Consider the following 27,194-nt stretch of genomic DNA (forward strand, 5'->3'; position numbering starts at 1 on the left):
CCACCACACTTCCTCTAATGAAGTTGTCTTACACCAGACTCTAACATCAATACCCTCTATGAACTTAAAGTGAAATGGAAAGTCGTTCAGTTGTGTCCAACTCTTTGCAACTCCATGGACTGTAGCCTACCTGGCTCCTCTGTCCATGGATTCTCCAGGCAAGAATACAGGAGTGGGTTGCCAGGCCCTCTTCCAGGCTATAACCTTAAACAGCCTTGAACATCTCTGTCAAGGAGGTGGTAAGGAGGTCTAACCAAATGAACAGGAATGGTTCTTTCATATCTAAGAGTCTAGGATGATTTCCTCTCAGCCCTGATAGGATGATGCTCTTCAAAGTATAACTTCCTTGATTTGCAGCTCTCTACTGCACACCCACTTCTCCCCAAGAAGGCCCCATGACCAAAATGAACTGTCCAAACAGCATATGACAGTGAAGTGAAATAATCACCTTTTAGCACATTTAATAATCAAGACCTACTGATGAAATTATTTGCAGGGCAACAATGGAGACACAGACACAGAGAACAGATTTATGGACACAGGGAGAGGGGGAGGAAGGAGAGAGTGTGATGCATGGAAAGAGTAATATGGAAACTTACATTACCATATGTAAAACAGATAGCCAATGGGAATTTGATGTATGATGCAGGGAACTGAAACTGAGGCTCTGTAACAACCTAGAGGGGTAGCATGGGGAGGGAGGTGGGAGGGATGTTCAAGAGGGAGTGGAAATATGTATACCTATGGCTGGTTCATGTTGATGTTTGGCAGAAACCAACACAATTCTGTAAAGCAATTATCCTTCAATTAAAAAATTAATTAATTAAAAAAAGAATAATCAAGACCTTTTTGCAATTCAGTTGTGAACCAGAATTCTTTGTTTTCATTGGCAGAGACCTTCAAGGCTGAGGTTTCACCTTTTTGTCTGACTTATACACACTGCAGCATCTTGGAAGTCACATTTTATTCCTAGGGATGATCATTCGTAGGAAAAATAACATCTTTCTGCAGCTAATCATTTTAGTCAATGATCACTGAGTTATAGATGAGCTTCTGATGAGTGAACTTGCCAGCACAGTGACACCCCAGCTCTCTGAAGCCTGTGGGAATGAATCATCTGGAGAGAGGCTTTTCTAATTCCTAAGGGTGTTTACTACTCTCTGCTTCTGCTCCTGCTAAGTCGCTTCAGTCGTGTCCGACTCTGTGAGACCCCATCGACGGCACCCCACCAGGCCCTGCTGTCCCTGGGATTCTCCAGGCAAGAACACTGGAGTGGGTTGCCATTTCCTCCTCCAATGCATGAAAGTGAAAAGTGAAAGTGAAGTCACTCAGTTTTGTCCGACTCTTAGCGACCCCATGGACTGCAGCCTACCAGGCTCCTCCGTCCATGGGATTGTCCAGGCAAGAGTACTGGAGTGGGGTGCCATTGCCTTCTCTGTTACTACTCTCTGCTCACCATTTAATTTATACTGCAACGACATGTTTCATTTTCTTAATGGCTTAAGAAGAGCTATCATTCACTGTGTATATATCAAGAACTAGGCACTGTGCTAACTAGCATTTTGCACACACTGATAGTCAGCAATACCATGACAGGTTAAGTGCCTTGCCCAGTACCGTGCAGTTGGTATACTAAAGCCAGATTCAAACATAGGATTATCTGATTCAAAGGCCTTGATCTTAATATAGGCTCTTTTAGTTTCATTCTTATAAACATGATAGACCTCTTCAAAATCAGATGAGCTATTTAGTGCTATTTAGCCAATAGCAGGGCTTCCCTGATAGCTCAGTGGGTAAAGAATCTGCCTGCAATGCAGGAGACCCCAGTTCGATTCCTGGGCTGGGAAGATCTGCTGGAGAAGGGATAGTCTACCCACTCAAGAATTCCTAGGCTTCTCTTGTGGCTCAGCTGGTAAATAATCTGCCTGCAGTGTGGGAGACCTAGGTTCGATCCCTGGGTTAGGCAGATCCCCTGAGAAGGGAAAAGCTACCCACTGCAGTATTCTGGCCTGGAGAATTCCATGGACTGTATAGTCCATGGGGTCGCAGAGTCAGACAGGACTGAGCGACTTTCATTTCCCATCCAATAGCAACTAACATTAGTTTAGACACGTATTTTTAGTTGGTATGTGTTATGGGTTGAGTTGTGTGTCCCTCCCCCTGCCCACCAACACACACACAAAAGGTATGTTGAAGTCCTAATCCCCAGTATCTCAGCAGGTGACCTTATTAGGAAATAGGGTCTTTATCTTCCCAGGTGACTCAGTGGTAAAGAATCTGCCTGCCAATGCAGAAGATGCAAGAGATGTGGGTTAGAACCCCTTGGTCAGGAAGATCTCCTGGAAGAGGAAATGGCAACCTACTCCAGTATTCTTGCCTGGGAAATCCCATGGACAGAGGAACCTGGTGGCCTACAGTCCAGGGAGTCACAAAGAGTCAGACATGACTGAGTGACTGAGTACATAAGCACAGAGGTAATCAAGTAAAAATGAGTTCATGAGGGTGGACCCTAAAGTAACTTGTGTTATCAAAAGGGGAAATGTGGACATAGAGATAGACACACACAGAAAAGGAAGATGATGTGAAGAGGCACAGGGAGAACTCCATGTGAAGATGAAGGACGGGAATGATATGTCTATAAGCCCAGGAAGGTTAAAGATTGCCAACAAACCAACACAAGCCAAGAAGAAGTGAGGAAGTTCCCTCATGTACAGGTTTCAGAAGGAGGAGGACCTGATGACACCTTGATTTCAGACTTCCAGCCTCCAGAACCATGAGACAATATATTTGTTTTTTCTTAAGCCACCTATTTTGCAGTGCTTTGTTACAGCAGCCCTAGCAAATGAATACAGTGTGTTTTTACAGTTTCCTTAGAGGCTAAAATGTCAACCTTTGCTTCTCTAGCACATGCTACTCAGAGAAGCTTCTGCTTCCCTCCTGCTGCTCCAAATATATTATGGGATGGGAGACCAGATAACAAAACTTGTTAGAACTGTTTATAAAAGTGCAGTAACCTAAGAGGGAAATTCGATAAGTCAAATTTATTAGCTTTCGTATATGGTAACCTATTTTACGTTGCCCAGAGACTATCTCTGCTTACTTCCGTATTTCTGATTTCGTGAGAGATATTTCGGATATCTCTGGCTTTTTAATAACGTGTCTCTAGCCCATGGGGTTTTGTTTTGCACTTAAATATCTCTAGATGAAGTTCAACCTTTTCTGATTTACCAAAGCAGCACGTCCAGTATATGAGAAAATTAAAAGTCTAAAAATAATTACAGATTGTCTGATTCCTATATTACTCCTGCTCTGTGTGATGTTGCCTTTCTTCCTCTCGGTATGTTGATAATATTTTGTTCACAGCAGTGGGATGATAGTTTGGCTTCTGGCTGCCATTTTCTGTGGCCTGGTTAAGAAAATGCCCTTCCTTTTTGTTTTGGTGAATCTTCTTTTCAGGAGTTTACAAGCCTTCTGCAAGTCTTTGCTTCCTAACTCCCACAGCAGAAGGGCTACTTGAGCCTCAAAAACAAAACGGTAGTGTGGTAATGAGGGTATTAGGTTGATGTGTTCTGTTCAGCACCTGCTCCCGAGCTACCGAATAATGAATGAGCATCAGTTACACATTGTGAAAACAGGAGACTCTGCCTGTTTTGTGCTGCCTGTCAGGCAGTTCTGAAAGGTGCTTTGAAACTGTGTTTCTCATACGAGGGCACTCATTTGTGAAAAGCCATCTGAAAAAGTCCAAGAACTGCTTGTTTACAGGTCAACATTTAACTTGCCTGTGCCGAGCTTTTAAGTTTCTCTAAGGTTGAGTTTTGTTAATATGCAACCCATGCCTTGGTCCAAATTAAATTTTACTTTGCCTAGCATACATTTTAGCCCAAAGCTAAAAGCATCATTCTTTCAGGGTTAGTCATTTAACACATAGTATTGATGACTTATTCATGCGCCAGGCAAACAGCTCTTGAATGGAGTTTTTTTAATTCATTAACTATGTTATTTGTTTATTCACATGTGTATTGTTGTTGACATTTTACTGAAGTATAGTTGATTTACAGTGATGTTGCATTAGTTTTGGGTGTACAGTAAAGTGATTCAGGTATTTATACATATATATTCTTTCTCAGATTCTTTTCCATTATTGATTATTAGAAGATATTGTATATAGTTCCCTATGCTATACAGTAGGTCCTTGTTGGTTATCTATTCTATATATAGTTGTGTGTATATATTAATCCCAAGCTCCCAATTTATCCCTTCCTCTTTTCCCTATTGTAACCATAAGTTTGGTAAGACTGACCTGGCCTCTGCTCAGCGCTCTTGCTGCTGCTTCAACCACTCTCTCCCCTTTCTCATATGTTCTAATCACAAAGGCCTCTGTTCTGCTCCAGGATGTAACAGACTTCCACTTTAGAGTCTAAGTATAGACAGACTCTTGATCTGTGAATCTGTCTCTGTTTTGTCAGTAAGTTCACCTGTATTTGTTTTAAATTCCACCTATAAGTGATATCATGTGATACTTGTCTTGTCTGTCTGACTTTACTCAGTGTGAAGAGTTTTTGAAGCATAGAATCATGGTTTCTGTCCCCTCAGAGCTTATAGTTTGGTTGAGGAGATGGACAAAAAATGTAATACAGAAACATAAACAAAGAACAGAGATACAAATGACCATGTTAGGTTCAGTGTTGAATGCGGTATGGGAAATAAAGATCTAAGGAAAAGCATACAGGTTTGGGGAGACTGGGCGACTTTAGCATCATGCTGGAAGAAGCCTCTCCAGTAGGTGGCATTTGAGCTGTAAGGTGGAAGTTTGTTACATCCTGTAGTAGAACAGAGTCCTCTGTGGTCAGAATACGTGAGAAAGGGGACAGAGAGGTAGAAAAAGCCACAGGAGAGCTGAGCCGAGGGCAGGTCCTCTCACCGTGTTCAAGTAAGTGCTCTAGTTCAAGGTTATTTCTTATTTGTGCCTTAGTGAATATACAGAGCCGGTTTTTAAAGGAGACTTACTTGAATTTGTTGTCAGTTTGGAGATAAGGATAGGGCATTGATAGTGGGTAATAAGACAATAAAAATGCAAATGATAGAGAATGGCCCTCACTAGCTATTCTAGATATCAAGGCAGGAAAGAGCCTGGAGATTATTAGTTCAACTTGCTCCCTCTGTAGGGAAGGGATCAGCGTACTTTTTCTATAAAAGGCTAGATAGAGAATGTTTTACATTTTATAGGCTGCGCAGTCGGTCCCAACCCATCAACTCTGCCACCGAAGAGTGGAGGCAGCCACAGATAACATGGAAGCATAGAACCTGATTGTGGTGCAATAAAACCTTCAGATACTGAAATCTGAATTTCACATGATTCTTTGTGTCATAAAATGGCATTCATCTTTGATTTTCCAATCATTTAGAAATGTAAAGTCCCTTTATAGCTTATAACCATACAAAAAACTCATGATGTGCTACATTTCGGCCACAGGCCATAGTTTGTCAACCCTGGAACAGATGTTAAAACCGTGGCCCAGAGAAGCAAGTGATATGAAGGTCACAAAGCAAATCAGAGACAAGGCTAAGACAAGAAATCACGTGTTCTAGCTATTAGGCTGGTGGTGGTTGTTGTTCAGTGGCTCAGTCGTGTCCGACTCTTTGCCATCCCATGGACTGCAGCATGCCAGGCTTCCCTGTCCTTCACCATCTCCCAGAGCTTGCTCAAACTCATGTCCATTGAGTCGGTGATGCCATCCAACCATCTTAACCTCTGTCGTCTCCTTCTCCTCCTGCCTTCGATCTTTCCCAGCATCAGGGTCTTTTCTAATGAGTCAGCTCTTCGTATCAGTGGCCAAAGTATTAGAGCTTCAGCTTCAGCATCAGTCCTTCCAGTGAAGTCAGGATTGATTTCCTTTAGGACTGACTAGTTTGATCTCCTCAGTTAGCACTTTTTTAAAAATAGCGTTTTCATTGATGATAAAAGTAAGAAGATAATTGTTGTTGTTCAGTCATGAAGTTACATCTGACTCTTCGTGACCTCTTGGACTGCAGCACTCCAGGCTCCCCTGTCCTTGACCATCTCCCAGAGTTTGCTCAATTCATGTGCATCGCATCAGTGATGCCATCCAACCATCTCATCCTCCGCTGCCCCCTCTCCTTTTGCTTTCATCTTTCAGCTTGAAAGCATCAGGGTCTTTTCCAATGAGTTGGCTTTTTGTATCAGTTAAACATTAGTTTCTTACTGTCTGGCCCTTGCTACATTAATACTTCCCAATTATTTGTTCAATGTTTTCTGAAAGTTAGTTGAACAATTACTATTTGTCAGATACTAAACTAAAAGTTTTGCATGTGCCATCTCACTAAAGCTTCACAATGGCTCTATAAAGCAGACACTATTACTGTCCTCAATTTACAGATTCAGGAGAGCTGAGTCTCAGAAGCTTACTGCAAACATGTTTCTAGTATCAATAGAAAGCTAATTCACATGAGACTAAACAATGAAGGGGATTTACTATCTTATGACACTTCAAAGTCCAGATGAAGGCCAGACTCGTAGGCTATCTTGATCCAACACCTCAGCCTTGGACTCCATGCTAACTCCTTTAAATTCGATGAATCACACACCTTCTGGAAGCTTTCTCCAGAACAGCAAAGATGTTTCTTCCTCAGAGGCCTATAGTATAACTCTTCTGCCTGCTCAGTGGCTTAAATAGGGTTACAGCCCACTCCTGAACCAATAACCAGGACTGTGAAGTGGCATAACTCTCAGTAGCTTAGCCCTGAGTCATAGAACTGTCTCCTGAAGTCAAGCATGGGATAGATTTCCCCAAAACAAAGGGACTACAGTATATGTGTGTGTGTGGCAGAGAGGTTAAATACACAAATGAACTGAAATGATTAAGAGAATGAAGAATGCATGTTACGAAGGCAATCATAATGTACATTGTAAAAAGTTATAACTTGCCCAAGGTCCCAGAACTAGCAAATTTTCAGCTGAGATTTGAAACTGGGTCATCTGACTCCAGAGCACACATTCTCAACATCTAGGTTCTACTGCTTCCCAAATAAACCTAGTAATGCCTGATGATGGATAGATGGATAGAACAATTTGTGATTGGGACTGTTACCAACTTTATTCTATACACACACACACATACATACACGATTACATAGTACAATACCATATACCATATACATGACTCATATTTAGTCTGTATACTGGTACAGCCATACCCATTATAAAACTACTAAAATTCTTGTATTTCAGTGTAGTTGTTGATAGGGAGCTGCTGCCTGAGCTTGTCCTGTCTTCTATCCTCTCACCCACAAACTCCCTTGATCCAGCAGCTAAAGTGCTAACTCCTGACCCTACAGGGGTCTCTTAGGTTCTGCTTATGTGCCTCCCCCAGCATTCAGATGACAGACTTTATTTGTTATCAACAATGGACCACCACTGATCTTGTTCCTTTCTGGTTCCTCTTATTTGTAGACTCTTTTCCTTCCTCTAACTAGTACATTTCCTTACTTTAGATTTCCTGGGTTTGAGTGGAAGACCCAGGAGACCTGAGTTCAGGCTAGTCTCTGTGGCTGAGTGACAGTTACTCTGTGTTCTTGCCTCCTTGGGTGCAGAATGCATACATGTTACTTAAGATTCTAGCTATGTGAGTCCAAATTAAAGAAAACATTGGTAATAAAGAGCACTGCTGACTAATGCAAACTGTAAGGCAGGAAGCCTTGTCATCTAAACATTCTGCCTTCAAAGACTACAAAGTGGTTAAAAATCCCAGGTTTCTGGGATGGTGGTACATGGCCATACTTCTCGAACTGGAGTGTCTGTACTATTGTACTGTTGGGGATTCATCTTCCTTAAACAATAGATTTATCCAGAACAAGAAAGATAGAATTGTATTTTTATATTAAAAGAGATATGGATATATTAATATTATAGAGTAGGGTGCAAATCTATCATATACATATAATAGAAATTATGAAAAAAATTAAACTTGATGCAGACCAATTTTAACAACACCTCAGACCCCTGGGTATGTTAGGACATTCTCTGCTGAAAGGGAGTAAGATATGAATATTTGTAATATAAACTAAGATTGCACCTCTCAATCTTTGATTATAATTCCAGTTCTGTCTTACTTTTAATCTTGAGCCATCTCTGAACTCCCCCTTCTTCATTTGCAAAAATGAGTATAATATCTAAGTTATGGATATTATTGTTGTAAGATCAGTGTTGTCTCTCAAGTGCCTGCCATGTGCCTGCTGCAGCATGAACAATAAATATTAACTCTAACCACTCTCATAACTCATGGGAAGTACATCAGTTTGAAACATTATTACGGACTAGCCTCAAACACCTCTTCCTGTGGCCAAGCAGGCATTACTAATCAATCTTTCCCCTTGGGTGTGGAAGCCCTTTACCAGCACAGTCTGAAAGCCTTCAGTCCCTTTACTTCATTTCCTTGTAAAGGCTTCTGTAACTAATATTCCCTTGAACAAACTATGGGAAAGGCTAGAATTGAACAACAAAAAGAATTAGTCATCTGAAATAAGTATATGTCAATTATTTCTCAGTTGAAGCAACCAGTTGGTCAGAAAGTTGGAAGATGATAATTGGTTTTTAATAATCCAATCCTGGGAGCTTTTCACTTCTGCCTTCTGCTCTAAATTATATAATTTTGCTCACAATTTCCCATAACACTCTCATACCCCCACCCCTCTCTTTTCTTCAGATCAGATCAGATCAGATCAGTCGCTCAGTCATGTCTGACTCTTTGCGACCCCATGAATCGCAGCACGCCAGGCCTCCCTGTCCATCAGCAACTCCCGGAGTTCACTCAGACTCATGTCCATCGAGTCAGGGATGCCATCCAGCCATCTCATCCTCTGCCATCCCCTTCTCCTCTTGCCCCCAATCCCTCCCAGCATCAGAGTCTTTTCCAATGAGTCAACTCTTTGCATGAGGTGGCCAAAGTACTGGAGTTTCAGCTTTAGCATCATTCCTTTCAAAGAAATCCCAGGGCTGGTCTCCTTTAGAATGGACTGGTTGGATCTCCTTGCAGTCCAAGGGACTCTCAAGACTCTTCTCCAACATCACAATTCAAAAGCATCAATTCTTTGGCGCTCAGCCTTCTTCACAGTCCAACTCTCACATCCATACATGACCACAGGAAAAACCATAGCCTTGACTAGACGAACCTTTGTTGGCAAAGTAATGTCTCTGCTTTTGAATATGCTATCTAGGTTGGTCATAACTTTCCTTCCAAGGAGCAAGCATCTTTTAATTCCATGGCTGCAATCACCATCTGCAGTGATTTTGGAGCCAAGAAAAACAAAGCCTGACACTGTTTCCACTGTTTCCCCATCTATTTCCCATGAAGTGATGGGACCCGATGCCATGATCTTCGTTTTCTGAATGTTGAGCTTTAAGCCAACTTTTTCAGTCTCCACTTTCACTTTCATCAAGAGGCTTTTGAGTTCCTCTTCACTTTCTGCCATAAGGGTGGTGTCATCTGCATATCTGAGGTTATTGATATTTCTCCCAGCAATCTTGATTCCAGCTTGTGTTTCTTCCAGTCCAGCATTTCTCATGATGTACTCTGCATATAAGTTAAATAAACAGAGTGACAATATACAGCCTTGACATACTCCTTTTCCTATTTGGAATCAGTCTGTTGTTCCATGTCCAGTTCTAACTGTTGCTTCCTGATCTGCATATAAATTTCTCAAGAGGCAGATCAGGTGGTCTGGTATTCCTATCTCTTTTCTTAATATGGGTCTATTTATGTGACCAATAGCCTTCATGAAACACCATAATTAATATATTACAGGCACAACAAATACAATATTGTATGATATTATATAAATATATATAAATAAAATATTATACATATAATACTTTCCTCTCTCAAGAACTTGGAGAGTACCCAGTCTAAGAGAACATTATGTAACGAAGATTTAAACCCAAACCATGAACCTTTCAGAAAGCTGTGGGACACTGAAGGAGTTGAGTTTGGTTTGGATACACAGATTTTCCTCTTCTGTCTTCTCACAATACCCCATGTCATATTGCAGGGTGAGCAACTTGATTCCAGGGTAGGCTCAGTGAAGGGATGTAATTAGCCTATTAAGTCCTGCTAATGTGTTGTTAAAGTCATTCAAGTGAGAACAGCAGACATATCAGTTCCGCTTTGAACCCTGCCATAGGGAGCACTGCATTTCCACTCTTCTGTTTATAGTCCCCACAGTAGGAATCAGCTGATTCAGCTGGACCTGGCCTTTTCTGTTTCATCAAGTCAAGATGCAATGAGAACTTTCTACAGAATGTGTGTGTTCCTTCAGCACTTCAGCACTCCCCAAATGACTGGTTTTTTAGTTGCCAACAGCAAATACAGTGCATCTGGCATAGATGGAAGAGGAAACCAATATTCTTGCCTGGAGAATTTCATAGACAGAGGAGCCTGGCGGGCTACAGTCCAAGGGGTCGCACAGAGTCAGACATGACTGAGCAACTAAGACGGGCATAGATGGAGGGTCTTTTGTTGCTGTTGTAGTTATTGTTCTTTTGTTTTTGTTTGCTTTTGTTTTTATCTTCTTAGAAGAAAAAGAAAGACGTGGCTTATTATTCCAGAAGTTGGAGATGCCAAGGGATCAGATGCACTCATTTTTCTGACAAATATTTATTCAAGCACTAACTTTATTCTGGGCACTTTGATGAGCTTGGAAGCTACAGCACTGAACAGTACAGTACAGAAAAGATGTCCTTTCTCTGAGAAATTACATTCAGAGGGGTGGGGAGGAAACAAATAATGAACAAATAAGAAAAAATACATAATGATAGTGTTGTACTGAAAAGAAGATGGAGGGGAAGAGATGAAGATGGAGATGAGTGGTCAGGAAACTTCTTGGAGGATGTGATATTTTAGCTGAGATCTGAATGACAAGAAGAAACAAGCCATGCAGGGGGACAGGATTGTAGGTAGAGGGGGCAATGTTTGAAGGAGACCAGAAGACCAGTGTGGCTGGAACATGGTGTGTGGCAGGGAGAGGATGCTATGAGATGTAGCTCAGGGTTCTGCAGGACTAGAGCATCTGCAGGTCATATAAGGCCAGGGGTAAATGGTTCAGATTTTATCCCATGTGGGTTAGGAGCCAGTGGAGGACTTTAGGCAGGGAAGGTGTGTGTAATGAAAACCCCCACCCTGGGTGCTGTGTGGATAATGGATTGTCAGGGAACAAGAGGAGAAGCAGGAACAAGGCACTATTATAAATTTCCACTAAAAGATGATGGTGCTGGTTCTGAAGATGGTGATTCTTTTGGGTGTGTGTGTGTGTGTGTATTTCACTGTAGTAAAATATACATCACATAAAATTTATCACTGTAACCGTATGTAAGTGAAAAAGTACATTAGGTACATTTACACTGTTAGGCCACGATCACCACTGTCCATCTCCAGAACTTTTTCTTCATCTCAAACTGAAACTCTATAAACATTAAACAATAAATCATCCATCCTTCTTTCGCTCAGTCCTTGGGAACCATTATTCAGTTCTCTGTCTCTGTGAATTTGACTATTCAATCTAAGGATTTCCTATAAGAGGAATCATACAATAATTGCTCTTTTGTGCCTCGCATATTTCACTTAGCATAATGTCTTCAAGGTTCATCCATGTTCGAAAACATCAGCATTTTATTTTATTTTTTACAAATATCTGTTCAAATACCTGCTTTCACTTCTTTGCAGTATATACCCAGAAACAGAATTACTGGATTGAGTGTTAATTTCATGTTTATTTTTTTTTTGAAGAACCATCATAGTGTCTTAGATAACTGTATTTTATAGGTCAAGTTATCAAGGCTGCTGAGGGGCTGGTATTATGAGTTAAGAGAAAAAGAAGAAATAATAATGATCTCCCAAGGTTTTTGTTTTTATAATGGGAGAATATTGGTATGGTATACTGGGCTAAGGGCCTTGGGGATAAGAGGGTTTTGGTGTTTGTGTTGGATGTGATGGATATCAAAGGGTCTCTTTAGGACATATATTTATATTTATCATGGCTGCTAAACATACAGATGGGAACATCAGGCAGAAAATTTCATTTATTATTAGTCTAGAATGTCAGGGTTGGCAATAAAAGGTATATGCGACAGGTCATGCTGCACAGGGGGTAGGCTCTAGTGATGGCAGAAGAATGATCAAGGAGATGGGAGTGAAGAAATAATCAGGGTGCATATTTTCAGCTTGCCTGGGTAACTTTAGGAATAGCCAGTTTTGGTAATTACCCAGTTAAACCATCTTATAGATTGCCTTAAATGAAGGAAACCATTCAGGATTATTGGAAAAGATGAAAAAGATAAAAGGTGGTGATGCATTTCTGAACTAGAAAATCTCACCTTGTTCTAGAAGAAATTTTAATACAGCACCTGGGTTTATTTTCATTTCCTTTCTCCTGCTACATGAATAAACAGTCTTATCACACTGCTCTTCACCCTTAGTGATTTAGAGGTTACTTCATCACTTTTGAGAAAAACTATGTACTCAGAATCTCTGCTTATATACTTTATTTTTCTGTTAAGAGTCTACTTTCCCTTTTCTACAGAGAAAGGATATGAGAAAATATCCTTTCTCTAAAGTTAATAGTAAACATACCTCTTTACCACTTCGAATCCCTTTGACAAGGTTCCTCATGAACCTTTCTTACCCTCTCCGTTCCTGGGGCAACTAGATCTCATGTATCTATTTCCCATATTCTAACACAGTGACTTATCAAAGTAGACAAATATTTGATGAGTAAATGAACATCAGATTGAAGTAGGACATACCACCTTTAAAATATGACCTCTCTGATCTTTGTGCTGTTCTTTAAGCTAGTTTCTGGGGAAAGTAGTGTATATAACAAAGCGTGGCTATAACAATTTTTTTTTAATGATGCTTAGAAATTTAATAGAAGGCCCATAAAGTGACAAACCCATAGCAGTTCATTCCTCCCAGCAAACCCTCATAAATTCAGACCACGAAATCATTATGTTCATCCTGCCTCTCCCTTCCTGGCAGGGTTCCTCAGAGCCTCCTCCTCATCTGGTAAACACTACCTGATGCTCGCTGATGCCAGTCTCAAAGAGGTGGCAAGAGCCTAATGCCTGGTTCACCTTGAGCTTTAAGCTGCAGAGTGTTTGATGGTGCCCTATAGTGCTCTTGTATATCCTGGTTCATATATTAATCAAGAAGCTGCCCCTGCCATCAAGGAGTTCATGATCCAATTGGAGAAAAAAATTAATAGAAGTGTGATAAATGTTATGATGGAAGAAGTATACCATGCAGAGCATGTCGGAGGGGCCACTGACTCAGAAATGGAAAATCAGGAAAGGCTCCCTGCAGGAAGTGGCATCTGAGCTATGTGGTGAGAGATGAATCTGCATTTTCTGGGTGTAGCAGGTCAAGGCTCTGATTCGCACAAAGGAACAACAGAAGGTGAAGGGATGGGGGGAGCATTTAGGAGACTCCGTGTACTGCACGTGGCTGTCGCCCAGGAGTCAGACTAAGAGGGCCTTTATTTTATGTGAATGCATTTAGACTTGATAATTTTTGAAATGAAATCCATCAGAGGGGACGGGATGGGGTCTGAAATATTGAGACTTTAGCCAGAGAAACATCCAATTTGAAACCCCCTCCTGCTCTGTGTTTCTAATAAATTGTACCCTGAACAAGAGAGAAATTTGCCACAGCCACAAATGATCACTTATGAATCCAGAACTAATTTTAAGAAACTAATAAACTAAATGAGAAGATATTTAAACCTTATGAAAGTACCCATGTACCTGCCTGTTGGCTGGGGCATATACTTGGTTCTCTCTGTAGGTAAAAGGCTTGTTATTCATTAATAGTGTCAAGAAAAGGGGACTCTGACAATCTTGGTCTGTCAAAGGCTCAGGTCACCTTATTCTAAAAACATAAAAGCCTCTTGACTAGGCTGAAGAATGTAATCCCAAACCTGTTGCAGAATTTCTTCCCTAATGACTTCTGTGAATTTGGGTTGAAGGGCTTTAATGGTTTGTTAGGGAAGGGCAGTGAAAGCAGGAGTGTGGAAGACGGAGGGCTGTTATGAACTGCAGAGCAGTGCTCTCATTGAGGACCCTGCTTACAGTAATATTTGTTTCTTGAGGACTTTTAAAATTCTACAGATCAATCCTCTAAGTATTTACCATCAAACTTCTGAGTATCTACCATAAAACTATTCCATTGGATGAGGGTGGGTTGTATTCCTTTCTGTGGATTTAAGGAACTTATCAGTGCATGGAAGACTGGTCCAAATCCTTTAATTACCAACCCTGGGAATAAGACTTTTTGAGTCACTAGAGGCATTATCATCCTAAGAAAGATTCTGATCTCTGCAAGTTGAAAGTATAATCGCAGTTTTGAAAATGTAATGGAAAAGGTTCTGCCTGGGGTATTTTTTGAGTTACATAGGATCCCTCTTTCTTGGTTTGTGAAAAACTAGAAGAGATCAGAGGCATTATATCATTAGCATCTTCATCAATTTATATTCAGGAATCTGAAGTTTCATAATGTGTCTCTCTGCTTCATCTCAGTCAAGACTTACTACCCATTAATTTATGTTTTGTTAAGACCTAAGGGGTAGAGAGTATGAACAAACCATTATTTCTCTAAAAAAAAAAAAAAGTATAATCACATCATAGACCATTTTGTTTCTCATGGTCTTTAAACTCACTTCATCTGTGTAACTCTAGAGTTATATGGACAGCAGTGACGATTAGTACCGCTGCCTTATGACAGTGTAAATGCCGTATGATCTGTGGAGCAATACTTACATGCTCGGCTATAACCCATTATAGAACTTAAGGGTCTGAGAGCTTTGGAATGAAAAAGACCCAGGTTCAGAGCCCAATCCTTCTGTTTACTAGCTCTGTGACCTTGGATTAAGTGACTTAATTTCTTTAAGCCTCAGTTTTCTGATCTAGAAATTGGGGGTATTACTGGTTATCATCTCAGTTCACTGTGAGGATTCAGTGAGACTGTGATGAAGGGCTAGTACCTTGTTTCAACCCTAGCCACCATTCTTGAGAATTTCGACCTTTATCCTGTGTTGTTGCTCAGTTGCTCAGTTTGGTCCGACTCTATAGTTCTGCTTTATTATGAGCTACTTTCTCTTTTCTTTTTCCTCCCCTAGGGATATGAAACCTGACAATATTTTGCTTGATGAACATGGTAAGTAAATGATTTGTTTGCAATCAACCACTTGATACACATGTGCAACAAATTGATTATCCCCAGCAGAGGAGTACTATACGTGGAAAAAGTGTCTTGCTTGGTTCAGTTGCATTGTTGGTACAAACTCTATTTAATGGTGGGACGGACCATATGGGGGAACTTTATCACTTATTGCAGTGGCATAGAACACTAGTACAGGGGTGCCCAATAGCCATCCGCAGCCTTTTAGGAACCAGGCTGCAAAGCAGGAGGTGAGAGGTTGGCCAGCTAGTTAAGGTTCATCTGCTGCTCCCCATCAATTTCCATCACTTGCATTACTACCTAAACATTACTGCCCCGCTACTCCCCATCACCTCCCGCTCTGATCCATGGAAAAACTGTCTTCCACAAAGCTGGTCCCTGGTGCCAAAAAGGTTGGGGACTACTGCACTAGTACACCCATAAATAGCCTGAATTTACATAAGGAAAAAGTTGTTCTCTTTTCAGTTTTCTTCCATTTCTACCTATTTCTTCAAGAAAACCACCCCAGTTTTGGGGTGCTGCTGCTGCTGCTGCTGCTAAGTCATTTCAGTCGTGTCCGACTCTGTGCGACCCCATAGACGGCAGCCCACCAGGTTCCCCCATCCCTGGGATTCTCCAGGCAAGAACACTGGAGTGGGTGTGCTAGTTTGCCTTAATATCTCTATAGAAATTATCTTCCTTTTTTTTCCCATAAAGACAGAAGAGACCTCAAGTATAGAGCATTCGGTAGGCAATAGTATCTACTTAGAGATTCATTCGGAGAAGGCAGTGGCACCCCACTCCAGTACTCTTGCCTGAAAAATCCCATGGACAGAGGAGCCTGGTAGGCTGCAGTCCATGGGGTCGCTGAGAGTTGGACACGACTGAGCGACTTCACTTTCACTTTTCACTTTCATGCATTGGAGAAGGAAATGGCAACCCACTCCAGTGTTCTTGCCTGGAGAATCCCAGGGATGGGGGAGCCTGGTGGGCTGCCGTCTATGGGGTCGCACAGAGTCGGACACGACTGAAGTGACTTAGCAGCAGCAGAGATTCATGACATTATTTTATTCTCATTTTGTCTGCTTTTAGGCTTTTCTTCTCATCAGGGCAAATTTTTACATTTATATAAGAGATACTAAGTTTTCTGTTCAACCATTTTCAGTTAACAAAAAATCATTCCATTTAAAGAAACCTATAGAGTAGGTAAGGGTCTATGTGGTACCCAGAGGGATAAGGCAGTGACCATGAAGGTGAAAAATGAACACCTGAAGTTCAAGAAACACTGATTGAAGATGTCCTGTAGAAAAAGCTTTGACCAACAGTGATTAAATGTGTATAATCTCCTCCTAATATTATTTTAATGGACATTTGGATTTATTGGTACATCAGTACAGAGTTGTAGAACACACAGCCTGCATGTTATAAATGTTACAGAGGCAATAAGATCCTTGTTAAATTTTCAGAGAGCTGCTGGGTGAGGGAGTCCCAAATCTGCTAAGCTCTGTATTCATCTGACTTTTACAAAAGGGATTTACAAGTGGGGCTGAAACTCCACAGACTATCCATGGTTCATTATTTATTTACCTAATTCCATTTAAAACCTGGTTTGCCACGTGTGCTCTGAGTGCCAAGAAATGCTTTTCTGTATGACCTCTAATTTCAAAGCTCAGCATCATTATTTATTTATGGACTGTCTAAAAAGATTTTTTCCACTTTCTTCCAATGCCTTATTTCTTCCTTCCCTTTACTGCTTCTGACATTTGGGAACAGATTCTCTGAAACTCAGAAATGTGGGCACTGGTGAGACAGCATGAAGGTGACTTTCATGAAAACACCAGCTATCTCTGCCTTCAGTAGGAAGCAGGATCCCCCTCATGCTGGTATGAATAAACTCTGTGGAGCTTCACAGCTGTCCTCTTCACAACCCTAGCCGCTAAAGGCCACCTCTACACAACATGATAGAAAAAGGTGCCCTGTGTGCCCAACACAGTCTTGGGAAGGTGAGCACTGGTCACACAGAGCCTGGTTTGGGGTTCTGTCCCCACTTCTTTCTCAGCTGCTTGCCTCTGTGCCCAGTGTATTGCTCGAATATTTGTCAGGATCCTGAAAGGAGACATTGATCCTATCAACCAAAACCTTTCCAATAGTCACCTTCCATTTGGAGAACATTTCAGACTTGGATCTCCAGTGTGACCTCATCTTATTTCTACCATGAGGTCATCCAGCTCTCATTCAAAGTCTTTCTCTGTCTCATTTTCTTATCAACTTGGTGATTGTAGATGAGGAGAAAGATCCAGGAATAAATTAATCTTCAAGTGTAAACACCCTTAGAGACTACCCTCAGGAAAAATTAACTGAGTGATATTGTAGATAAGGTTTCCCAGGTGGTACAGAGTCACTAAAAGCTGGATCCTTACTTGACTTTACTAAAGAATTATTGATATTTTGATTCCAAAAGGGATATACCAAATATTGTACACATCTACTTCTTAGGTCTTGTGTTTAAACAATTTTGTCTGACCCTTAATTCTCAGGTAACTGTACTTTCAATGGCCTGTTCTGCCTTTCCCTCATGCATGTAGGAGGCTAACACCCACTTTTTCAGGGCATTTTATTATTGGCTGGACTGTGGCTCCGCTGCTTAGGGACTGCAAGCCAGCAGCCCATGCTGCCTGGTTCCCTGTCTACACCTGTTACCTGGTGTACTATTTACAAAGATACTTTTCACTCTTAAACTTTGGGGTTTGAACAGTGACCTAAGAGGAGCTTTTCTGTATTTTACCCCCATCCTAAACTCAACTGGAGAATCATTGCAGTCAATTAGAGCAACACTGTCTTGGGAAGGACTGGGTATGTGAATGAGAGAGAGATGCAAACACACAAGATTGAGGGTCATTCTCTAAGCATTGTCCTAGGGATCTCTTCTGGAAAAAATAATTTTTTGAGGTTATTTACTGTCTTTTTTTTCAGGTTTTGAAAAACCTAGCTTTCAGGCATTGTTGGCCAACCCAACTGATTATTGGGTTGGCCAAAAAGTTCTTTTGGCTTTTTCCCTGAGATGTAATGGAAAAACCCAAATAAACTTTTTGGCCAACCCAATACCCTGACATGAAATTCCTGGTGGCTCATGTATGCCTCTTGCATGGGGATTTAGCAATTGCAAGGATAACTGCTCCTCTCTGATACACCTGCTATTCCCATTTCTCCAAGTGAGCTGTGTATTACACCATGTGGCTTATATTTAAATTCAGTACCATCAGTAACAGGGAGAAACTTTGTATTACTCTTACTGAGTCATACTGGTTCATGTTCATCAGAAAAGACCGATATTTAAAGGAACCAAATCCTTTTGTAAATGGAGAGTCCTTCTACCAGTGTGAATGAACATTCTTTATACATCGGAATTTGACTTAATTTTTTTTTTTTAATTTAGATCACACTGTCCTACTTAAATGGCTCACTCACTAGTTCAGAGCCTGAGATGGCATTAACTCTTGGATGGCTCATAACCAACTGTTCTGATATATGGTTTCCATATCCTACCAACTTAAGTACTTCATCCAATTCTATCAGTTCAATAGAGTCTAAATTCTTGTATTTTTTTTTTCTAAATTATTCAGGAAATAAGTGCTGCCTACAAAGGAAGAATAACATCTCCCTGGTATATCTGAGAGAATGACAATTACCACATTATCTATAATTTAGGTTTCTTGATACCCTCCCTTTGTCACAGGGAACAGAGAAAGGCAAAAACTCAGTTTAGGAGTGTGAGGAAGAACCGAGCCTGCTACTTTAATAGCTTCTTCTTTGCAGAGTCCCAAAATGTACCTAAAAATCAAGTGTGTAGCATTTTTATATATAAACAGACACACACACATATACCACACACACACACACACACACACACACACACATACCCCCCCACACACACAATAGGACACTGTACCTTAGCCCCAGATAATCAGGTTTATAAATCTCAGCTAGTGTCTAAGGATATAAATTTTTAACAAGAATCCTAGAAAACTGTGGCACCATTTTTGAGTTAGGGAAATTTTTGAAAGCTAGGAGCCATGTCAACCAATTGGTTATGGTGTCCTTGAGGGCTGTGTTGAGAAACATCCTCAGGCTGGACACATGCACAGTAAGAAAGAGTATAAATAATGACTGCAGTGATGACTCAATCCAGTGACTCAATACTGTGAGCTCCAACTTTTAATGTGATTCTGTGCCTCCAGGTACAGAGCTGAAAAGAACAGGCAGATGGCTCCCTAGGGTGCTCAATCAGGAAGTTCTGGGCCTTGTACTTGAAAACTTCACAGTAAAGCAGTGTTTCTAACTGGATGCTTTTGTTCTGCTGTCTCTCCCTGCAGAGGTGAGACAATGTCTGCAGACATTTTTGATGGTCAGTATATCAGCCAGGAGTGGGAAGTGCTTTTGGCATCTGGTGGATAGAGGCCAAGGATGCAAGTAAGCATTCCACGATGCACAGGACAGCCTTTCACCACACAGATAATCAGGTCCAAGTTCTCAGTCAGTTCCAAGTTGAGAAACTCTGATCTAAGGCTCCCTCGGGACCAGGACTTATGGGGAAAGCCAGAGGGGTCCCTCACTCCAAAGCAATTTCTATGTCCCTCCGTTAGTAGGGCAACCAGAGCTTCCTCTGTGAGCCAGAACTCAGATTCATTTCCACAGCACAGAGGGGAACTTGGCAGAAAGGTCCCCAAGGTGAGCCGAGGGAAGTACAGCAGCATCCTGGGCCTGGAGCTGAGATGTCGGGCTGGTGCAAAGACTCCGTGAGGCTCTGCTTTCCTCGTTCAGCTTGAGGGCACTAGGGTGCAGTTTCTAGTAGATGTTGGCCCTCAGATGATTCCTCCCAATCGTTTACTATGCATCCTGGTGAGAGAACCCTGAGCCAATCAGAAGTCAGTGTTTTGAGTTTCTTCAGATCTTGGTCTTACAATACGGTGCAAAAAGTCTTTGGACAATTCATAACTCAGCAAAAGAGTCCTAGACCATGATAGATCCTAAGTTCTGCTACTGATCCTAAGTAGCTCTGCTACTTCTGAACACTGAGAACTTAGCCACAAACAGCTCTTCTCTGAAATAGGGATGACTTCACTAGCCCAAAGGGTATGAAAACCTTTTGAAAATTGCAATGAATCATACAAATTCAAATACTACTTATATGATAAAATTAACACTCTTTTAACCACATTCAAAAGAAATATAATGAGTACTAACTGTGGTTAAGATTTTCTACTAAGCCAGGTCTTCTTTTAAAAGCATGATCTCAAAATGAACTGGGTGTCAGAATCATCTGGGGAGCTTGTTTAAACACAGGGCTTCCACCCTCAGAGTTCCTGATTCAGTAGGTGGGGGCAGGGCCCAGGAGGCTGCATCCCTATCACGTTCCTGACGCTACTGGTCTGGGGACCACACACTTTTAGAACCATTTGGTTCTCAAGCATCCTCTAGCTTCTGCTGGGTTAGCCAAAAAGTTCGTTCGGGTTTTTCCGTACCCGCATATGGAAAAGCTTGAACAAACTCTTTGGCCAATCCAATACTTCTACATGAGCATAGTCAGTCTCAGGATTGAGTTGGCTTAGAACACCTACTCAGGCTAAAGTCAAGGATCCCGTGCCTGGCTGCCCATCTGAATCACCTGTGGAGTTTCTTGGTACTATTTTTAACCTGGATACCTGGCTCTCCCACCCATCCCACTGCAATGGGGTCTTAGGAGAGAGAAGTCCAGGCATGTGTGTTTTGCAAAATGATGCCAGAGCATATGATCATGACAAATAGCAACAATTGGATGATACATACTTCCTGTGAAATGCTGAGTTAAGTCTTCCACAGCATTATTTCATTTGATCTTCCCAACAACCTCATGAGAAGACCACTATTATCATCCCAACTTTACAGTCAGAATCAGTCACCTTTTTGAGGTAGTACAGCTAATCAGTGGTAGAGCTGAGACTTAAAGTCAGGCAATCGGACTCCAGAGAACAAGCTCTTAACCACTAAGTCTCCAGACTCCCCTATTTTGTATCAAACCTTGTGAACCAAGGAGCCAGTGCTTTGAACATGAGGGAGAAACAGAGAAAGAAAATACTGAAATAACCTATATTACGATAGTGCAAGCTCTTGAAATCATCTCTTGAAACCATTTATGTAAGAATGCCTTCACTTTCAGCTACTGTTACTTTACTAAGATGTCACCAGATAAAAACAAAACACTTTTTTTGCATCAAGCAAAACCCTGGTGATAAAGACCGAGATTTATCATTAAGAGTGGGCTGGATGCTATTGGGGAGCAGACAGTGAAGTCGGCAGGGGGAGTGGGGTCTGTGGGATGTGGAATAACAATCCATGGCACCCCCTCCAGTTACCACCACATCTCATCACAATCACAGAAGCATGCAAATGGAAATGCCAACACTTCCAAGATCCTCTCAAAGCATATGACATTCGTGCCAACCAACACAATGAGCTTGTCTGCCTGAATGGCTGGTAATGCCCTTTCCTACTCCTGGCTGTGAGCACAAGGACACTAATACACTCTGTAGGGATTGCTGTCTGCTGAACTTGAGTGTTAGACCCACACAGTATTGCCATGAGTATTAAGGCTGCAGAGAGACCCTGCTGCTGCTGCTAAGTTGCTTCAGTCGTGTCCGACTCTGTGTGACCCCATAGACGGCAGCCCACCAGGCTCCCCTGTCCCTGGGATTCTCCAGGCAAGAATACTGGAGTGGGGAGAGACCCTAGACAGCATCAAGTCTAACTGTTCCTTTTTTTTTTTTTTAAAAAAAAAAAAAAAGGGAAACTTACATTCAGCACAGGAAAGCAACCTCAAGTTTACAAAGTCTTAGGGGCAGAATTCAAGGCAGGACCCAACTCACCTAGCTCCCAGTTTAGGGCTCTTTAAACAGCCTCTTTAAAAGTAGAACTTGACTTTTCTCCCTTACTTTCCCTAGATATATTATTTTATTTGTGATCACTGGGGGACAATCTGAACTATCAGACAAAAAACTACTAATGATAATTCAGAAAAACAAGGAGAGAAAAGAACTCTTTCTTGGCAAAGAAATATCGATTAATATGTTTATCCACAGTCATGTTCTCTTTGTATTAATGTTTGTCTCTTTAAAAGATTCCATAAGAGATGCTTGGAAATTTGATATTTTGAATAGTTCTTATCTGTCCATCTCTTGATACTCACATTCTGTACCAACTGAAAATGATGCCAATAGACAAAAATTGCCCAAGTAGAACTTACCAGAGTGTGAGCTCTTAAAGACCAAGGTTAAAACTTTTTGAGGTTGAACTACAAATTTACAACCGGCGCTAACCTTTTCATAGCATGACCTGGCTCCTGAAGAGTTGATAGTTTAAGGTCTTATTGGCCTTGAGGATAGAATAAGTGAGCTTTTACTGTCTGTTCAGTTCAGTTCAGTTGCTCAGTCGTGTCCGACTCTTTGCGACCCCATGAATCGCAGCACGCCAGGCCTCCCTGTCCATCACCAACTCCCGGAGTTCACTCAGACTCACGTCCATCAAGTCAGTGATGCCATCCAGCCATCCGATCCTCTGTCATCCCCTTCTCCTCCTGCCCCTAATCCCTCCCAGCATCAGAGTCTTTTCCAATGAGTCAACTCTTTGCCAAAGTACTGGAGTTTCAGCTTTAGCATCATTCCTTCCAAAGAACACCCAGGACTGATATCTTTTAGAATGGACTGGTTGGATCTCCTTGCAGTCCAAGGGACTCTCAAGACTCTTCTCCAACACCACAGTTCAAAAGCATCAATTCTTCGGCACTCAGCTTTCTTCACAGTCCAACTCTCACATCCATACATGACTACTGGAAAAACCATAGCCTTGACTAGATGGACCTTTGTTGGCAAAGTAATGTCTCTGCTTTTGAATGTGCTTTCTAGGTTGGTCATAACTTTCCTTCCAAGGAGCAAGCGTCTTTTAATTTCATGGCTGCAGTCACCATCTGCAGTGATTTTGGAGCCAAGAAAAACAAAGCCTGACACTGTTTCCACTGTTTCCCCATCTATCTGCCACGAAGTGATGGGACCACATGCCATGATCTTAGTTTTCTGAATGTTGAGCCTTTTTGTTTTTAATTTAAATTTATTTATTTTAATTGGAGGCCAATTACTTTACAATATTGTATTGGTTTTGCCATACATCAACATGATGTACACGTGTACACGTGTTCCCAATCCTGAATCCCCCTCCCACCTCCCTCCCCATACCATCCCTCTGGGTCATCCCAGTGCACCAACCCCAAGCATCTTGTATCCTGCATCGAACCCAGACTGCCAATTTGTTTCTTATATGATATTACACATGTTTCAATGCCATTCTCCCAAATCATCCCACCCTCTATCTTTCCCACAGAGTCCAAAAGACTGTTCTATACATCTGTATCTCTTTTGCTGTCTCGCATACAGGGTTATTGTTACCATCTTTCTAAATTCCATATATATGCATTAGTATACTGTATTGGTGTTTTTCTTGTTGAGCTTTAAGCCAACTTTTTCACTCTCCTCTTTCACTTTCATCAAGAGGCTTTTTAGTTCCTCTTCACTTTCTGCCATAAGGGTGGTGCCATCTGCATATCTGAGGTTATTGATATTTCTCCCGGCAATCTTGATTCCAGCTTGTGCTTCTTCCAGCCCAGCATTTCTCACGATGTACTCTGCATATAAGTTAAATAAGCAGGGTGACAATATACAGCCTTGACGTACTCCTTGTCCTATTTGGAACCAGTCTGTTGTTCCATGTCCAGTTCTAACTGTTGCTTCCTGACCTGCATACAGGTTTCTCAAGAGGCAGGTCAGGTGGTCTGGTATTCCCATCTCTTTCAGAATATTCCACAGTGTATTGTGATCCACAGAGTCAAAGGTTTTGGCATAGTCAATAAAGCAGAAATAGATATTTTTCTGGAACTCTCTTGCTTTTTCGATGATCCAGTGGATGTTGGCAATTTGATCTCTGGTTCCTCTGCCTTTTCTAAAACCAGCTTGAACATCTGAAAGTTCATGGTTCACATATTGCTGAAGCCTGGCTTGGAGAATTTTGAGCATTACTTTACTAGCATGTGAGATGAGTGCAGTTGCGTGGTAGTTTGAGCATTCTTTGGTACCCAATTGCAGATGGCATATATTGTTCATTAGTTTATAAAATTCTTATATGCCATTTTTAATTGCCTACAGGCAGTAAAAGCACAATTTTTCTGTCCGCAAGGCCAGTAAGTATGGTCTTAAACCACCCCCCCTCCAGGAGATAGATCATGATATGAAAAGGTTAGTATCAGTTTGTTGTACAGCAGAAACTAGTGTAACTTTGTAAAGCAATTATACTCCAATAAAAAAAAAAAACATTTTTTTTAAAGAGAGAGAAAAAAAAGAATGTACAAAGTAAGCTCCTAACATTCTCTGTGGCTGTCTTCTCTCGCAGGGCACGTGCACATCACAGACTTCAACATTGCCACAATGCTGTCCGGGGAGATGCGGATCACCACTGTGGCTGGCACCAAGCCTTACATGGGTACGGGTCCCCTGAGCTGCCATGGCCACTAAGAGCAAAGCCTTGTTTTCCATTCCTGTGGACACCGTGTACTGGAGGTCCAGTCATCTGTAGGGCCTTGCAGCTAGGAATGACAAGTCCCTCTCGGACTTTACCTGGAGAGCTTCTGATTTCACAGGTCTGAGGTGAACCTCAGGAATCTCCTTTTAGCAAGCATCCAGTCTGATCTTGATTCAGGAGGGCGCCACAGACTACCTGTAAAGAACGTTAGCTTATGAGTTATTAAGGACAGTTTCTACCTACTTCCTGATGAAGAATATTAATAGTTCATTCAATAAATACCTACTCATTACCTCTGTTTTTAGGTGCTGGTGATCTTGTAGGGAGCAAAACAGACAAGGTCTCCAACCCTTGGGGCTTACCTTTTAGTGAGAAGAGTTTAAAAAAAAAAAAAAAAAAAGAATCACATAGAGAAGGTACAGCAATAAGTGGGATGGTAATAAATGATTTAAGTATTACTATAACCACGATTTACATACTCCTGCATAAGGATGTAAGTTCACAAAGTGCCTTCCCATTATAATTTTGGTTTAAGTGTATCATCGCTATAATCCCATGAGCAGTTTGCAGGCAAAATATTTGAACTTGAAATTAAAGGCAAGAGCATTGCCACCTTCTTTCAATATTTCATTGTCTTACTTGCAGAACTAAAGAGAGGAAAAACAAGTCATCTGTAGGGGAAAATGAGCCTGATTTTATGTGATGTTTGAAAACCTGCAAATTTCCTGGCTTCCAATTATCTTCAGGGGTATTAAGTCCCCTTTGTCACTTTTAAAATAATGGACACATACAATACAGTCTATTTTCTGCCCCAAATCCACAGTACTCAAATGATAAAGAGGAATCTCCAAGCCTGCTGGTCTGAGTTTATTCCCCAGGTTTCCTGGGTTTCCATATTAAGGGCTATTTTCTTGAAGCCAAGTCAGAAAATGTGCATCTGGGTTTTCCAGGCCTGGTTTCCATGGTGAGAGGAGTAAAGGAAGATGATCTTTTTTTTCTCTCCCCAGTGATTTTAAATACAATGCCCATATAATTTGATTCTCCTCAAAATTGGCATTTCCAGTCTTTTTCACCACATAGAGCTAAGAAATTGGAATCCAGTCAAGTTTCTCTGCCCTCTCTACCCTCATCCTTATAATTAACAATTACCAATATTTATTGAAAGCCTTGTAGGGATCAGACAATGTGTTAAGTGCTTTGCATTCATTGACTCATTTATTTTTCTCAACAACCCTGTGAGGCAAACTGTAATTATCACCATTTTACAATGAGGAGAACAAGAAATAATTTGCTCAAGATCACATGGCTAATAATTGAAAAAGCCTACATTTAAAGCCAGCTCTTTTTGACTTTAGAAATTCAAGCTTCTCCCTAAAAGAAAGATAGAGAGACTTTAAAACATATGTATGTATGATTCTTAAATGGTTGTAAGCCAAATGAGGTAGGCCAAGCTTAAGCTCTCAGAAATATTTCTAGTTTTATTTTTAAAAATGAATATCTGTCAGCACTTATATCTTCATCCAGAAGTTGTTCTTGCCTTTGATTTTTGGATGGGAATCTTTCTAAGAGATATCAGAGGTGGATGTCTGCTTTCTTTTTTTGAAAGTTATGTTCCCAATAATTTGGTAAAATCTACCTAACAGATATTCACCAGCACTCTTTTTAAAGTGTTTTTGATAATTAGCAATGAACCAGAAAGAAACAAATTCTAAAAAGAAAGAAAACTAGGATGAAATACTGAATGAAGTTCATAGGAATATACAATATGTTCTAACGTAAAATGCTAAACATATTATGCATCAGGTCCTCAGCTCTGGCAAAAAGAATATGGACCATCTGCCAGTTCTTAAGTACCTTCACCCAACAAGGAAGTTTTGCTTTTTTGAATTCATCATCTTCTACCTGCATGCTCTTTCCAATCACTCCAATCCTTCCTTCTCCCCTCCCTAGGTCTGTGTGAATATAATCAGGATCACCTAGAGCTTAACTAATTAAAATATTCATGTGCATCATAAACTAAGTATTTTTATGTACTAGCATCTACATTCTGTGACTTTTATCAATAAATCTTAATTATTATAGCTTTATAATACAGTTTAACAGATGCAAGTCCCTTTATCCTTTTTTCAGAAAACCTTTATTGTTCACATATTTTACAGAGGAAATTTAGAATCATTTTCATAAATCCCATGAATTATTTCTGTTGCACTAAATTTATTTATTTTTATTTATTTATTTTTGCACTAAATTTATATATTAGTTTTGGACCCTTTCTTCATGTCCTGACCAGAATCTACTGTCCAGTTGCTTTAAAATCTGAAAAGCAAAGCAAATAATGGAAATCCAGATAGCTAATAAATGTATTAAAATGTG

At 40.9% G+C, this 27,194-nt stretch overlaps 1 protein-coding gene across 2 annotated transcripts in view; it reads left to right on the forward strand.

Moving 5' to 3' along the window:
* STK32A (serine/threonine kinase 32A) overlaps positions 1 to 27,194 on the forward strand; it is a 133,727-nt gene that overhangs the window by 76,011 nt on the left and 30,522 nt on the right. For both annotated transcript variants that reach the window (XM_070793775.1, XM_070793777.1), the window contains exons 6-7: positions 15,181 to 15,218; positions 24,693 to 24,782. In XM_070793775.1, coding sequence (XP_070649876.1) covers positions 15,181 to 15,218; positions 24,693 to 24,782 — 128 coding nt within the window. The remainder of the gene's footprint in view (positions 1 to 15,180; positions 15,219 to 24,692; positions 24,783 to 27,194) is intronic.

The sequence above is a fragment of the Bos indicus genome, chromosome 7 (genome assembly GCF_029378745.1).
Source record: "Bos indicus isolate NIAB-ARS_2022 breed Sahiwal x Tharparkar chromosome 7, NIAB-ARS_B.indTharparkar_mat_pri_1.0, whole genome shotgun sequence".
Lineage (NCBI taxonomy): Eukaryota > Metazoa > Chordata > Mammalia > Artiodactyla > Bovidae > Bos > Bos indicus.